General features: G+C 42.0%; 2 protein-coding genes across 4 annotated transcripts; both read right to left on the reverse strand.

Moving 5' to 3' along the window:
• Window positions 1-2,609: 2,609 nt before the first annotated feature.
• LOC135458312 (olfactory receptor 10C1-like) lies at window positions 2,610-3,320 on the reverse strand. The gene has a single exon (XM_064733375.1). The coding sequence runs from the start codon at window positions 3,318-3,320 to the stop codon at window positions 2,610-2,612; it is 711 nt and encodes a 236-aa protein (XP_064589445.1).
• A 1,995-nt stretch (window positions 3,321-5,315) lies between these two features.
• LOC135458541 (ubiquitin carboxyl-terminal hydrolase 36-like) lies at window positions 5,316-16,112 on the reverse strand. Of its 3 annotated transcripts, XM_064733748.1 has the most exons (11): window positions 16,008-16,112; window positions 15,830-15,932; window positions 15,614-15,681; window positions 15,403-15,473; window positions 14,827-14,909; window positions 13,937-14,048; window positions 12,482-12,622; window positions 11,086-11,186; window positions 10,238-10,379; window positions 8,508-9,368; window positions 5,316-5,428 (listed from the first exon to the last, which is right to left on the reverse strand). In XM_064733748.1, exons 1-11 carry the CDS (start codon window positions 16,096-16,098, stop codon window positions 5,390-5,392), a joined length of 1,812 nt encoding a protein of 603 aa, XP_064589818.1. In that variant the 5' UTR covers window positions 16,099-16,112; the 3' UTR covers window positions 5,316-5,389. The 3 variants fall into 3 exon arrangements, with proteins under 3 accessions (XP_064589818.1, XP_064589817.1, XP_064589816.1); XM_064733747.1 differs by lacking the exon at window positions 5,316-5,428 and having other exon boundaries at window positions 8,172-9,356; XM_064733746.1 differs by lacking the exon at window positions 5,316-5,428 and having other exon boundaries at window positions 8,172-9,368.
• Between the last annotated feature and the right edge of the window lie 43 nt (window positions 16,113-16,155).

The following is a 16,155-nucleotide window of genomic DNA, read 5'->3' on the forward strand; positions in this document are numbered from 1 at the left end:
CAGCTAAACACAAAGGCCTAGTTAAAACTTGGTGAAACTCTGATGCCTTGGGACGTCTGCACTCAGAGTCTTGGAAAGAAACTTCATGGAGAGGAGGGAATAGGCAGCCAGGGATGTGAGCAAAGGCACAGGGGAAGAGCTGGAGAAACTAAAAGCCAAATAAACTCAAGATACTTATTTATCAATGATGCAGACATGCTGCAGTGAGCTCCTGATGTGTTCCAATTTAAGGTCAAAATAATCTGCTCCTTAACACAAGAGCAATAATTGTCTTGTTTCAGGGCAGGTTTGCTGTGACAGCTGAGGCCTCACAGCCATTCTGTGCAGGGCTGAGGGCAGAGGGCAGCTCTGAGAGGACAAATGGGCTCTCAGCAAGGTCACAGAGCCACAGAAGCTCAGAGCTGGAAGGGACCAGCCAGGACCACCCATCCCAGCTCCTGGCCCTGCACAGGACACCCCCAGGGTCACCACAGGTGTGTGACAGCATTGTCCAGGCACCTCAGGAGCTCAGGTGGACTTGGTGCTGAGCCCACTGCCCTGGGGAGGCCCTGCCACTGCCCAACCACCCTCTGAGTGAAATGGTTTTTGTTGATATCCAACCCAAACCTGCCCTCAGTCTGCTCCAGCCGTTTCCTCAAGTCCTGTCACTGCCATGAGGGTGAAGAGATGGACAGATGGACACCTGCCCCTCACTGCCCCTCAGGAGGATGGAGCAGACCACAACGAGGTCTGACCCCAGGATCCTCTCCTCCAGGCCCACAGAACTGCACAATTTCAAGAAACTTCTCCACAGGAGTAGCACACATGATCACAAATTCTGTCATTGTCCAGTGGAGGACAATGAATCCCATGAATTCTCACAGAATCTCTCTTGTGAGGCCAGGCTGAGGTAGCTGGGCCTGGTCAGCCTCCAGAAGACTGAGAGGGGACTCCATGTTAAATATCCCCATGCTAAATATCTGCAGGGAGGTTGTCAGTGATGAGGAGACAGGGAAGATCAGGGAAGACTGATTTGGTGATCAGAATCTGATTTATTGTGGGATACAAATGCTGAATCTGATTTATTGAGGGATACAAATGCTTATATGTTGTGGGGTTGTGAAGGTCCTCAGGATGAGGTGAGAGATGAGAATTGACTCCAAGTTCTCAGAAGGCTGATATATTATTTTATATTACATTATATTAAAAGAAAATTATATACTAAAACTATACTAAAGAAAGAGAAAAGAGACATCAGAAGTCTAGACAAGAATGAATAATAAAAACCTGTGACTGACCAGAGTCCAGACACAGCTGGACTGGGATTGGTTATTAATTAAAAACAATTCACATGGAACCAATCAAAGAAGCACGTGTTGGTAAACGACCTCCAGCCCACATTCCCAAGCAATCGGATAATTATTGTTTGCATTTCTTTTCTGAAGCTTCTCAGCTTCTCAGGAGAAAAATCCTGGCAAAGGGATTTTTCAGAAAATATCATGGTGACACTTATATACTATTTTAGGGAGGTTAGTAATGTTTTACTACAGTGATTAGGTTAATAATCACATAAACAAACATACATTTTAAACATCTCTTGCTTGCAGAAGTCTGATATAATTTTCTTTTCCTGGAAAACCCATCTGATTTGATCTTCTGGCAATCTTGATTTAATTCTCAAAGTTCTTTTTCTCTTGCCAAAGCATCCTGTTATCAAATGCCTTGTGCTAACCAGGTACAAAGTTCATAATCTGCTTTGTGTCCCTCAACATCCCAAGAGGAGGTTGTGAAGCAGGGCATTCCCCCCACAAGAGCTTTTCTGTTGTTTGTCAGAGAAATCAAACAACTTCTCCTGTAGAAAGGTTATTGCTTATTTTGGGATTAACACTGGTCTGGCATCTCCCAGCTGCCCAAAATCACCTTGCTGTTGGAATTCATGTCCTTAAATTTCCAATATCATTTCAATTTTGAGGATTTGATATAAAGATTTTTATTAACAGTTACAGAGCTTTACAGTGGTTAGGTTCTTCAAATGCCTAGACTTGGAGTAACATGTTTTAAACAATTTCTCTAAAATTAAAGAAATACCTTTGAGGCAGTGGGGCAGGAATGCAATTTTGCACACCTCTTCTTTTTTGTTTTTTTCCAATAACAATCTCAGAATTAATAATCAGTACTCATTAATTTCCTGGGCTCCATATCATAGCCTGAATTATGTCCTCTCCCAGAGAAATTTACTGAACATTTTCAGGAAATAAATGCAGATGGATGAAAACTTATTCTTCTCAGTTCTTTCAGTGAAATCAGACTCCTGAATATTACAATTATGTTCAAAAAGTCAGAAGTATGTAAAAGAGAATTTTAAAGTTTCTGAATAATAACAAGGAAAAGAAAGAAAAGGGAAAGGGAAAAAAAGTTTATTTCATTAAGAATTTCTTAAGTACATGGGAGAAGTTTCATTCCAAAATGTTAACATAGCTTCTAACACTCCCTCTTACAGCTGAAAATCTCCACTCTTCTCCCTCTTTCCTTCCAAAAGCTGAAGTGAATCTGGAAATTCATTTCACTGAACAAGAATTTAGAGTGAAAAATACCAACACAAACACCTGAGACACCCCAAATATTCCATTTCACTTCCACGCTAAATTAATTTTTCTCCATTTTTTCTTCAGGGCTCTTTTCACCTCCTTATTCCTCAAGCTGTAAATGATGGGATTCAACAGAGGAGTCAGCACAGAATAAGAGAGTGAGAGGAATTTATCCACAGCTGCACAGTAGGTGGATTTTGGCCTCAGGTATGTGGAGCCTGCAGTGCCATAAAACAGAGTCACAACCAAGAGGTGTGAGGAGCAAGTGGAAAACGCTTTCTGCTGGCTCTCAGCCGATGCCATGTGAAGAATGGTGGAAATGATATGAATATAAGAATAAATGATGAGTAAGAAAGGGCTGAGAATAGCAAAGACAGCCACCAGAATGACCTGGAGCTCTCTTGGCAAGGTGTTGCCACAGAGCAGGTCCAGCAGGGGCTGGATCTCACAGAAGAAGTGGTCGATGGCAGAGCCACACAAGGGTGAGCTGAAGGTTATCAGGGTGTGAATTAAACCCACAGCAGCCCCACAAATGTAACAGCCAGCAACCAGGCCCCTGCAGACCCTGCTGCTCATGATAATTGTGTAGTGCAAGGGGTGGCAAACTGCGAAATAACGATCGAGGGACATGGCAGCCAAGAGGAAACATTCTGCAACCCCGAAGAAAAGGAAGAAAAACATTTGCATGGCACATCTTGCCTTGGAAATACTTACTGTTCCCACCACCAGGTTCTCCAGGATGGTTGGGATCATGGCTGATAAATAGCAGATATCCAGACAGGAGAGCTGAGTGAGGAAGAAATACATGGGGGTGTGAAGGGAGTTATCGGTGTTTATTGTGAAAGCTATCACTGTGTTAGCCACCAAGGTGAGGATATAAAGAGATAATAAAATTACAAAGAGCAAAGGGTGCAAATGAGAGTTTCCAGAAAAACCCAGGAGTCTGAATTCACTCGGTCCACTGAGGTTCCCAAGGATCATCCTTCTTGGTTTGAGATGAAGCTGCAAACAGCCAGGCAAATCTGCAATCAAAATACAACTGCCTGCTTGAACAGACAAAAGGATGGCTGGAATTTATGTGAAAAGATCTTCTGAACAGATTATAAAAGTCTCTAAAGAAAATAAGGCAGCTTTATGTCTTCATTTTAATCTCTATTTTTGTCAGATTCTTCTTTCATAGCACTGCCTTCATTCCATATTCACTACTGTCTTCAAATGCTCAGCTAGCATTTTCACCCTGTAGAAAAATAAAAGAAAATACAGCAGATATCTCTTTATGGACTAACCAATTCAAGTCTCAAAATCATCAGTAGCAGCATTTGAATATAACAAAGGTAATTTCTCTGTTACCTGTGGTGGAGTGTGGTGGAAGAAGAGGAAGGCAAAAAACCCCTAAATTATGAGATCTCCAGAAAAGCTTTCAACTCTGAGCATTCTGCAGTGAAGGAGAAGAGAGGATTTTCCACAGCTCTTTATAATGTATTTATATGTATTTATAAAGTCCACAGAGACTGGCTAGTGCTGATGGGAGCAACAAGGAATTGTTGTTAGTGGTTGGATAAATGTGATGCATTTGTTTGAGTTGACTCACAGCCACCTCTAGATTTACATAGCTTGGAAAGCATTTCTATATAAACCCAGATATCCTACAGAAATATCAAGATCTGGTTTTACTTTGCAGTAATTACTATTATTTTAATTAATGACAGTTACTATACAGGCTTACAATACTTTTGCTTTCTCAATAAAATTTGAAGGTGAAGCAAAGATGCAGCCCACATTCATCTGGGGATAAGGGACAAAAGATTCACTCATTAACAATCTTAATTTTTATTGTATCCTATTAAAAGATCTTTTTTGTTTTGCTGTTGTTTGGTTTATTGTGTGGTTTCTTGCTCAGATCCATCAGGAACTCCACATTGTCTCCCTCACCACAGTGCCCCTTTCAATGCCAAAGAGATTTATTAAAAGTTGAATTACTGGCTGACACTCACATTTCCAGTATTAAAACATCTCATTCAGACTGATCATTTTTTCCTTGACTGTTTTTGCCCACTTTTATCCTTAGTCACTGATTTTAGAATGGCCTTTGCATCACAGCCCTATCCTGTGAACAGCAGAAAGGGATTTTGTAGGGAAGAACCACCTCATGTGATGTGTCTTCTGTATGGTGACAGCCTGAAAGTGCAGTCTTTGTTTAATTAACCAGAAACATAATAAAGACAGAAATTATTATCCACACAGGAAAATCTCTGAGAAATCTGAAGGGCCTATCTGCAATGGTATGATGTGATCTCCTAAGGCAGGTCATTCCTGCACCATTAATTAGAAAATAATAAAATCAGAGTTAAATGTGAGTTATGCACATGTTTTTTCCTCCTGCAAAACCTTTAAAGCCATTTTCCCATATCTCTTTGTAGTTTGTCTCCCCATCAATTTTTAATCCCTTAATTCAGGCAAGATCAGGCCCGAGACGATGAAAGGTGAAAACATAACAGGTTAAAATAGAAATGCAAGTGCTCTGTAGGTCTTTCTTTACAGTTTGTTCTAACAGAACCAGAGAAAGATTGTGCTGTACCTAAATTGTGTTATACCTAAACTGTGTTGTACCTAAACAATGAGAAGAAAATTCCTGACTCCCACAATAGCAGTCAATACCCACCAGACCCTTTTCCTCTGGGAACACAGATAAAAACACTTCAGATTTGTGATGTGGCCTTTTCCAAAAACATTAACCACAGATTTCTCCTACTGGCAGCTGAGCTACTTTATTTTATTTCATTCTTCTGTCTCTTCTTCCAGATGCTGTTGTCCTCTGGCACCTACACAGGTAGGGCTTTTCTTTCAGGGAGACTTACAGCCTATGAAGAAAAAAATGGATTATTGGAATAGAATATCATTTCAATAGAAGATCAATTCAAGACATTTTTGTATTCTTGAAAACAACTGCTACATCTGAAACATGCCTGGGGCAAATGTTATTTCCTGAGGTGCAAACTACATTATTTAGCAATTTTTTTGCATGTTACTGTGGAGATTATGTGGGATTATCTGTGTTCACTAGGTAATTCTTTCCTGGAATGGACCCCATCCAAAGAATGATAGCCTGGTCTCAGATATTAAATTGTGGTTTAGAGTTATTTATCAAATCTCTCTATTCTCCATGTGTGTTGGGTGTGTAGACAACTTTGTCCCATGGGATCAAAGATGGCAAAGCAAATATATTTATATAAATAAAATGAAGTATTTATTTAATTTATTTCAATGATTAAGCAAAATAACTTGATCAGAATTACTTGCTACATAGCACAGGTAGCCATAACTACTAGTATAGTATAGTGCACTAATTTTGAAGGAATAGAGAAGCAATTATATTAAATTTAGCAAAACAATAATTAAGTAGAGATTGATGTTACCCATGCGACAGCCATGAGAAAATCTATTTTCTATTTTTCTCAGCCTTGAGAAGTGACCTTAAGGGGCTTCCCTACTCAAGGGAGGGAAATTCACCCACCTTGGGGAGGTAAGCTAGAACTTCTCACCATGCAAAAGTGGGATTTCTACAGCATAACAGGGCTGGCTGCCAATCTGATACATTTTTAGATTTTCTTTTGTCAGTTTTATTCAACTTTTCTGCTAAAAGAGGTGTTAGAACTTGTGGCACTTGTGATTCTCACTTCCATGTGAAAGCCTGGCCATCCCTGCTGCTCCTGCCCTCAGATCAGGGAGTATCTATTTGGAAATGATAGAATTTACAAATACCTTTTCTAATGAATTGTTTTAATTAAATTTTCCAATTCCTTGTTTTAATTAATCACAACCAGTGTAATTTTCCACTCTGTCCTAGCCAACATTCAGCAAGGTTTGTCATAAGCTGCTACAGTGGGAACACAGCTTGGGAAAATTTCTGAAGCTTTAAGTTTTGCTAAAACCACTGTAATCAACCTTGATAAGTTTCAATGGTCTCAGAGCTGTAAAAGGGATTTCTTGCTGAAGCTGGACACAAGGAATGCAGGATTTATGAGCCATGAGGCCATTGTGCAGAACCCTGAGATAAAGAGGGAATTAACAAAGCCAATCCACTGTAATCCCATTGTCCTGGTTTCAGCCAGGGTAGAGTTAATTTCTTCTTTAATTTCTTCTTTAGCTGCTGTGGTTTGGATTTGGAATGAGAATGGTGTTGATAACACACTGAAGTTTTAGGTTTTGCTAAGTCATGTTTATCCTGAGTCAAGAACTTTTTGTTTCCTCGTCTTCTGCTCTGCCAGTGAGGAGGTTCCAAAAAATAAAATGGGAGAGAACACAGCTGGGACAGGTGACCTGAATTGCCCAAAGGACACCCTAGAGCATCATGCCTGAAATATAAACTGTGAGGAATTGCCTAGAAAGGCAGCTGATCTTGGTTTGGGAAGGGATTTTGATTGCTCTGGCATCAGTCAGCAGGTGGTGTGCAATTGCAGTTGCATTTGGCCCCTTTTCATTATCATTGTTAATTACTATTATTGTTGTACTTGACTTTATTTTCAAATATTAAATTGTTCTTGATTCAGCACACAAGTTTTACTTCAAATCTCCTCCCCCTTGCACCAGTGTGGTGGGGAAGAAGAGGTGGTTGAGCAAGCAGCTGCGTGGTGCTTGATTTCCATCTGGGTTTAAAACACGATACCTCTCTCTATCTGGGAAAAAGATAATAAAAATACTGAAAATATGAATTGATTAGCATGAGAAGCAAGTCAATAATTAATACAAAACTAATTAATGAAGAGTATTATGCAATTTATAGCCAATGAACATTAATTGCTAAAATGTATAAATAGCGCAAAGTTTTGAAAGAGCATGTGCATGTTTAGAGGAGCACTGTAATAAAGGAATGTGTGCTTTCTGATACTAAAAGTAGCATTAGAAACTTAATTTATCCTGATATTTTCAGTGACAATGTGATAGTTTGGTCAAGCTGCTCTCAGTGTTTTTAACACCAAAAACAGGAGACACTCCTTGCTCAATTCCTGGTGAGGTGTAAACAGCCAGAGCTGCTGTGTCCCTGCTCAGACAGTGTCCTGCTGCAGTGGCTCCCTGACAGCCCATCCCCTCCTGCTCTAAAAGCCTTTCCCACTCCTTAATAGGACACACTCCCTTCTCAGAGTGTGGAGATTCCTCCCTTGAGTGGGGACAGCCAGCCAGGTTTCACTTTGAGACTGAGAGAAATGTTCAGGGCCATTGGGAAGGGTGAGTAATGTCAGTCTCTACTTCACATTTATTTTTCTACCTTTAACATAATTGCTTCAATATTGCTTCCAAATACTGAGCTATATTAGTAGCAATAACTATCTACACAGTGGAATAAAGAATTCTAATTAAACCCTTTTTAGTCTAGCCACTAGCATCATGTAAATAAACCATTCCCTCATGTGTGAGAAGGCGTGTAGAAAACAAGGACACCTTTGCTAAAAACTGCAGCTATTGCTTCCAACTACTGAGCTGTATCAGTAGCAAAAACTATCTACACTGTGGATAGCTATTGTTACTAGTATAGCAATTATAAAGAATTACATAAAGAACAATAAAGTATTAATTATAATAAAGAATTCAAAGAATTAGTTATAATAAAGAATTATAATTAAATCCTTTTTAGTCTAGCCACTAGCATCATCATCCATGTAAATAAACCATTTCCTCATGTGTGAGAAGGCGTGTAGAAAACAAGGACACCTTTGCTAAAAACCGCAGCTATTGCTTCCACATACTGAGCTATATCAGCAGCAAAAACTATCTACACAGTGGATAGCTATTGCTACTAATAGAGCAATTATAAAGAATTATAAAGAATTAATTATAATAAAGAATTCTACTTAAACCCTTTTAGTCTAGCCACTAGCATCATCATCCATGTAAATAAACCATTCCCTCATGTGTGAGAAGGCGTGTAGAAAACAAGGACACCTTTGCTAAAAACCGCAGCGCTAATCTTCCATTCTGCTTCAGCCAGGGCCACAATCTGACTGCAGCACTCCTGGGGTGCTCTGAGTGCTTGTTTGACACGCATCTCTGGGCCATGGAAACCCTCCTCTTCCTCGTTGGAGGCTGGCGGGTGCAGAGCACGAAGCGGCTGCGGAGATCGTAGCCCGGCTTCAGGGATCTTCTCAGCTCCCTCAGCCTGGCTCTGGGTGGCTCCTGAGCAGCCCTGAGCATGGCAGCTTTCCTCAAGCTGCTGTTGTTATCCACTGGGGCTTTGCCACGACGTGGAGGACTCGTTCTGCCCCTGTTCCTCCTGCCCAGAAAGAGGTGGTGATGGTGTGTGCGCTGCACCGAGCGGCCGCGGCGCTCCCAGCCCCGGCTCCTCTGCTCCCTCCACCTCAGTGGGCTTTGCTGCTTCAAGCTGGTGCTGGAGGGCTTTGGGACTGCTCTGTGGGCATGGTCATGACATGGAGGATTTGTTGCCTGCCTCCTCCTCCTCCTCCTCCTCCTCCTCCTGGGTGAGGGCTCTGTGTGCAGCACAAAGCGGCTGCGGAGGTTGTAGCCGCCCCGCACGGATCTGCTCATCTCTCTGTGCCTCAGCAGGGTTTGCTCCTGGGCAGCCCTGGGGGCACCAGCCCACTGCAGGCTCCTCCTGGAAGGCCCTGAAGCTGCAGCATCCCTGGGAGATGAATGGCCATTGCTGGCAGGGTTTGTTCTCCTCCCTGCTGAGGGGTCACAGTCCATGGTGTCCACCAAGCAGCTGTGGCCATCCCACATCTGGGACCTGCTCCAGGCCTGCTCCATGCCAGCATCCTCCACCTCCAGCACTGTGTCCTGCAAAGAGAGCTGTGCAGAGTTCCTGCCCTCCTCTCCTGAAAGGGCCAGAGTCAGTGGGGAACACCCAGAAGTTCTGGGAGGGGACATTTCAGAGCCTCCCAAAGGTTCTTCTGGAGGCTGCCAAGGACAAATGGCCAAAGGTGCACAAATGGGATGGATCTGGGTGGGGTGTTTGAGACGAAGCAGCATTGTGGCTGTGAAGAATGCTGCAGGGTGGGAGGAAAAAAAGCAGAAATGCTGAGATCTGTCAGAACCCAGCAAATTCCTCTGGAGGGCTCCAGCCCCTGCCCAGGGGGCTCAGAGACCTTGGCACAGAGCCCAAGACCCCTGTGCCTTTGATTTAGCCCTTGGAAAAAAACATTACCAACCTTTATATGAAGAATTACAAGTCAAGAAAGTTTAAATAGAATAATAGTTTGTCATGGGGTGAAAAATAGATTTTTTGAGGCTTTTAGAATGGGGGCTTGGGGTCCCAAGATGGAGGAATTTGGGCATGCCTTGTCCTTTTTCTTTCTTCTTCATAGCCTCCATCTTCTGGGTGATGTTGGCATTTTTAGATTGGTTTAGAGTGGAAGCTCACTGTCTAAAATAGGTGATAGGTATTGGGAAGTTATTGTAAATATTGTACATGTAGGTTTTAGTATAAAAAGATAACACCAGAGTGCCTCTGTCTGACCTGCTGAACGGACCTCAGCAGGCTGGAGAAAGAATTTTATAGATAAGAAAAAATAAACAACCTTGAGAACAAGAATAGAAGAGTTCTGACTCTTTCTTCAACTGCTGAGCTGGGGAAAGAGATTTTCTAACACATCTCTGACCAGCAGAGATTCTGAGAGAGATCCTAGAGAAAATCCACTGCTCCTCCTGCCCAGAGTTACCTTCCTCCTGCCAGGCAAACCCTGGGGGCCAATGGAAGCCACCTTCTTGCTGCTGCCTGCCCAGTGGCTGAGGAAAGAAGGGGCATGTGGTGGTGTCAGAGAGGAAGAAGCAGCCCTTTCTCCAATCTTCAGATCAGAGCATCTGGAGGAAATAAGATTGATCTCAGTTTAGAGCTGTTGTTGGAGCTTCTTCTGGGGTTCAGCGATTTTCTTGGAGAGGTTTCTATGACAGAGAGAAGACTTAACCAAGGTCACTAATGGAAATTTCAACTAGAGTCTTCCCATTTAGTCTGCAAAACCTCATTTTGGTACCTTCTACAGCCTCCATTTCATAAATTCAAAGACCTGTTTGTGTTGGAAGGGACCTTAAAGCTCATTTTGTTCTGTTCCACCACCTGTCACATAAACAATAGACCAGGTTTCCCCAAGCCCTGTCCAACCTGGCCTTGAACACTTCCAGGGATGAGCACCCACAGCTGCTTTGGGCAGCCTCTTCCATTGTCTCACCACACTTACACTGAAGCATTTCTCCTTAATATTTAATGTAAACCTGCCCTGGGTTAGCTGAAAACTGATAGCCTTCATTGTGTCCAACCTTTCTTTATAAAAGAGTCCCTCCCTATCTTTCCTGGCAGGCCACTTTAGGTTCTCTTGCTCTTCTTTACATAATTCCAGCATCAGAGAGCAGACAAATATCAGGTACATGGGGTAGCAAAGGTTTCACAGCACTGAATGATTGTAATTTCAATTACAGGCAGTAATCGAAAAACATTCTGGAGTAGGAGAAGCAAAACAATAAACAGGGAAAAGGAAACATCTTCTGATCAGATCTGCATCCTGGTTATTACCTGGCATAAAAGAGCAGGTAGGCTTGCTGCCTGAGAGCTGTGTCAATGCAACGGAGCTCCACAGACTCATCATCCATCTCGTACCACAGCCCATTGCTGGCCTGGGAAAAAAGGAAAGAAAGGCAATTTTTGTGTTGTGAGGTGCCCAGGATGAGGTGAGAGATGAGAATTTGACTCTATGTTCTCAGAAGGCTGATATATAATGTAATATAATATAATATAATATAATATAACTATATATTATTATATCATATATTATAATAATATAATATGATTATGTTATGTAATAATTATACATTATATTATAATAATATATTATGTATTGTACATTATATATAATAATTATATAATATAATTCTATTACATAATAAATATATATTATGCTATATTACATTGCATTATATTACATTACATTATATTCTAAAACTATACTAAAGAAAGAGAAAGGATACATCAGAAGATTTAACAAGAATGAGAATGAAAACTCATGACTGACACCTCAGAGTCCAACACAGCTGATGGTGATTGGTCATTAATTAAAAATAATTCACATGGAACCAATCAAAGATGCATCTGTTAGTAGTAAACCATCTCCAGACCACATTCCAAAGCAATCAGATAATTATTGTTTACATTCCTCTCTGAGGCTTCTCAGCTTTGCAGGAGAAGAAATCCTGGTGAAGGGATTTTTCAGAAAATATCATGGTGACAGGCAAGGACCTCTGCATGGTTTCTCTCCAAAAACACAGGCAGAAAACTACCAAAGAAAGAGTGTTTCAAAAAAATCCAGTCTGTGGCATTCACATTCGCTGGAAAAATCCCTTTGCCTGGGATTTTTCTCCTGGGAAACTGAAAAGCCTCAGAGAAAAATGAAAACAATAATTATCTGATTTGCTTCTCCTGTGTTTTGCTGCTTTGGAATGTGTTTGGAGATTGTTTCATTGGTTTCATGTGAATTGTTTTGACCCATTGGCCAATCAGGGCCAAGCTGTGCTGGGGCTTTGGAGAGAGTCACAAGTTTTCACTATTATCTTTTTTAGCCTTCTGTAAGTATCCTTTCTGTATTCTTTAGCACAGTTTAGTATTTTATTTTATATATATATTTTTATATTTTTTTTTATTTTTTATTTTTTATTTTATAATATTTTATTTTATATATATTTATTATATAATATTTTAGCACAGTTTATATTTAATACAATATAGTATCATAAAATAATAAATTATCCTTCTGAGAACATGGAATCAGATTCATCATGCCTTCCCTCATCTAGGGGCAACACAAACACAACACCAACCCAGCCCTAAGGAGACCTTCTGCCCCAAAACCTTGGAAAGTTTATCTCCCCCAGCACACATTTTCCCCATTGGGGGAAGGAAGGAAGCTGCTGCTCACCTTTGTGTAGCAGAAATAGTGTCCTCCTTGGCAGCTGACCCCGCTGTGCACCAGGACAGCATACAAGGAGTACTGGAGGGGTTCTCCATCTGCCTGGGACATGTAGGGACGAAGGTCCAGGAATTCAGGGTACTCCACAACCTGCAGGGACACCAGCAGGGCTCAGAAGTGACCCTGACCTGTGACACAGCATAGCCTGCCACATCCAGGGGCCACAGGAGTGTAAATGCATCTCTGGGGCTCATGAACAGCTGGATTTCCATAAAGAAACGTGTAATGGTTTGGGTGGAAAGTGTTCTTGGCCAAAGCAGCTCTTGGAGAAGAGAGCTTGCCTGTCTTCCCAAGGAAATTCTTCCCTCCTATGGAGGGGTTTGACAGCTGGCTTGCAAGCAAAGCTGAGTTAATAGAAAAAATAACAATTTATGATTTCAAATACATCTTTGGGGTTCATGAACAGCTGGTTTTTCATAAAGCAACATGGTTTGGGTGGCAGGAGACTGTTCTTGGCCAAAGCAGCTCTTGGAGAAGAGCACTTGCCTGTCTTCTTCTCTCCTGTGGAGGGATTTGACAGCTGGCTTGCAAGCAAAGCTGAGTTAATAGAAAAAATAACAATTTATGATTTCAAATACATCTTTGGGTCTCATGAACAGCTGGTTTTCCATAAAGCAATGTGTAATGGTTTGGGTGGAAATTGTTCTCGGCCAAAGCAGCTCTTGGAGAAGAGAGCTTGCCTGTCTTCCCAAGGAAATTATTCCCTCCTATGGAGGTGGCCAGAGGTGTGTAAATTCCTCTTTGGGGCTCATGAACAGCTGGTTTTTCATAAAGCAACATGGTTTGGGTGGCAGGAAACTGTTCTTGTCCAAAGCAGCTCTTGGAGAAGAGCTTGCCTGTCTTCCCAAGGAAATTCTTCTCTCCTATGGAGGGGTTTGACAGCTGGCTTACAAGCAAAGATGAGTTAATAGAAAAAAATAACAATTGATGATTTTTGAGTGTATTTATAGCAAGGAAGAAGACAAGGTTGTTAGCATGGAAACAGAGAAACAGATATAAAAACAGATATAGAAAAGATCTATGAAAATTTTTGTAAGTTAGACTATGTCTACAAGTAGATGTGTATACGTGTTTTATTAAATTTCTGTAAAACTTTTGCCAATTATATTGATGCTAATTGCTTTGCACCAATGAATACAAGTTAGTATGGTATAATTAAATCTTAATTGAAGATTAACTTTAATTCACACTCTATTAAGAGTATATAAGCTGCAAAGCTGCAAAATAACAACTTTTTTCTTCTTAAACCCTGATCACGCGCGCGTGTGTGTGTGTATGACATGTCCAGCCTAATGGTGACACTCTCCCCAGAAGGGAGCAGGACTAACCCAACACAGAGGCTTGTGCCAAGCTCCTGGAAATCTGCTCCAGGAAGAGAAAGCTGCCCCCCAGCTGTGTACCCACCTTGCTGATCTTCCCACCGTTGAAGCAGTCAAACCTCTTCAGGCACACCGTGAGGATCTTGGGGGCACGATGGACTGTGAACCTCTTGGAGGCAGCAACGTTCTTCTTACACCTTGAAACCAAGCACAGAGCCCAGCGCTGAAATGCACCCAAATCCTCCTCCCCCAAGGCGGCCATGCCACCATGATATTTTCTGGAAAAATCCTCTTTGCCCAGGATTTCTTCTCCTGGGAAGCTGAGAGGCCTCAGAGAGAAATGTAAACAATCATTATCTGATTGCTCTGGAATGTGGTCTGGAGATGGTTTACCAACAGGTGCATCTTTGATTGGTTCCCTGTGAATTGTTTTTAATTAATGACCAATCACCATCAGCTGTGTTGGACTCTGAGGAGTCAGTCACGGGTTTTTATTATTCATTCTTGTTAAGCCTTCTGTTTCTATTCCTTTCTATTTCTCTAGTATAGTTTTAGCATAATATAATATAATATAATATAATATAATATAATATAATATAATATAATATAATATAATATAATATAATATAATATAATATAATATAATATAATATGTAAATTTAATATTATATATAAATATTATATTATTACATGGAATGGAATGGAATGGAATGGAATGGAATGGAATGGAATGGAATAGAATAGAATAGAATGTCAGATTCCTCATCTTTTCCCTCATCCTGAGGACCTTACAAACACCACAGTAGCCAGGAAACCTCTCCTGCCTCACACAGCTTTTGCTATTCTAAGGATTTTCACTGCCATGTTTTTAAAAAGCTGCATCTCATCTGTGCACAAGAAGATGACTTCTGCTCCATGACATTCAGCCCTCTCACACAGGATTTTGTGTTAATAAGTTCTCAGCAATCATCTTACTTGTCACATTTAAAGCAGTTATCACCATCCAGGTGCTCGGGTGTCACAAATTCCTCCAGAGCTGCAGTGAGGGACGAGGCTGCCTGGAGGAGTGAGAAATGAGCACACTGAGGAAATGCCCTCAGCCCAAACATTTCCCCAGAAAACCCCCATGGCTGATGCTGGAGAGACCCAGCATGAACCTGTGCAGAAGGAGGCAGGAGCAGAGAGCGGTGCTGAACATTTCCCTGTGTCCCAGCAGCTCCTGGAGCCATCAGGAGCTCCCTCCCTGTACCCCTGCTCAGTTCAACTGATGCCACCATGCAGGGGCACCAGTGGTGCCAACAATGCAACCCACCAGCCTGGGAGGCAGACAGGTTGGTGGGAGGGCAAAGGGAACAAGGATGAGGACAGATCAAGGGTGCAGAGAGGATAATGCTGCTTGTCCAGCTCAAAAACAGCACCCACAGAATGCCACAGCCTCTCCATTCCCCTTCCCACCCACACCAAGATCTCCTGTGTACATTTTTAAGACAAATGTCTTGGCTCTGGAAAGCTGCAGGGGATGTTTTGTACCACAACTGCAAAGCTTCTTACTTTGATATCCAAAGGAACATCCAGGAAGGCCTCGTAGGAGTCAGAAATGGCTTCACAGCTGAAGCAGGTGACTGGAAGGAAAAAGCCAAATGTTGAGCAATAGTGAGCTGACTGACACTGCCCATTTACACACTGCACCTGCCCCAGCAGTGCCAGGACCAAGTGTCAGGCACAGGAAATGCCAAACAGAGTAATAGTTGTGCAAACATACCTCTGGATCTCAGAAAGCCCCCAAATATTTGATAGACAATGGTGGTGGATTGAGAAGAGAGGTCCAAGCTGGAAACAAGTGTTAAGACAAAGCATTATCTCCTCCATGAGTTTTGCTTGGCCTGGAAGCCCAGGATTTAGATTTTCCTTTTTTTGGGAGCACATCAAGCAGCCCAAAGGGCTCAGAATGCTCTGAGGGTGATTTGCTTGTGCTTACTCATTGCTTGCACTCAGACAAGCTCTCTGCATGGCATTGACAGTGCAGCACAGGAAATCATGGGCATCTTCCTCCCTGCCAGGCTGGAAATGCTCTCCTATGCCTAAGAAAGAAGGAGTTTGTGGTTTTCTCATACAAGAAGGGAAGGAAACCTCTCAAAGCACGGGGCATGACTTACGTCTGAAAACCTTGAGGACAGCCAAGGGCAGGATGGCACTGACAGGGGTGTGCAGGACCTTGTTCACGTGAGATTCCATGATGCACATCATGCAGAAACCTTGGTGGTGGCCTGAGGAGGGACACGGGGAAGGTCCTGAGGTTGGCAA

This window comes from Zonotrichia leucophrys, chromosome 27 (assembly GCF_028769735.1).
Source record: "Zonotrichia leucophrys gambelii isolate GWCS_2022_RI chromosome 27, RI_Zleu_2.0, whole genome shotgun sequence".
In the NCBI taxonomy this organism is placed as follows: Eukaryota; Metazoa; Chordata; class Aves; order Passeriformes; family Passerellidae; genus Zonotrichia; species Zonotrichia leucophrys.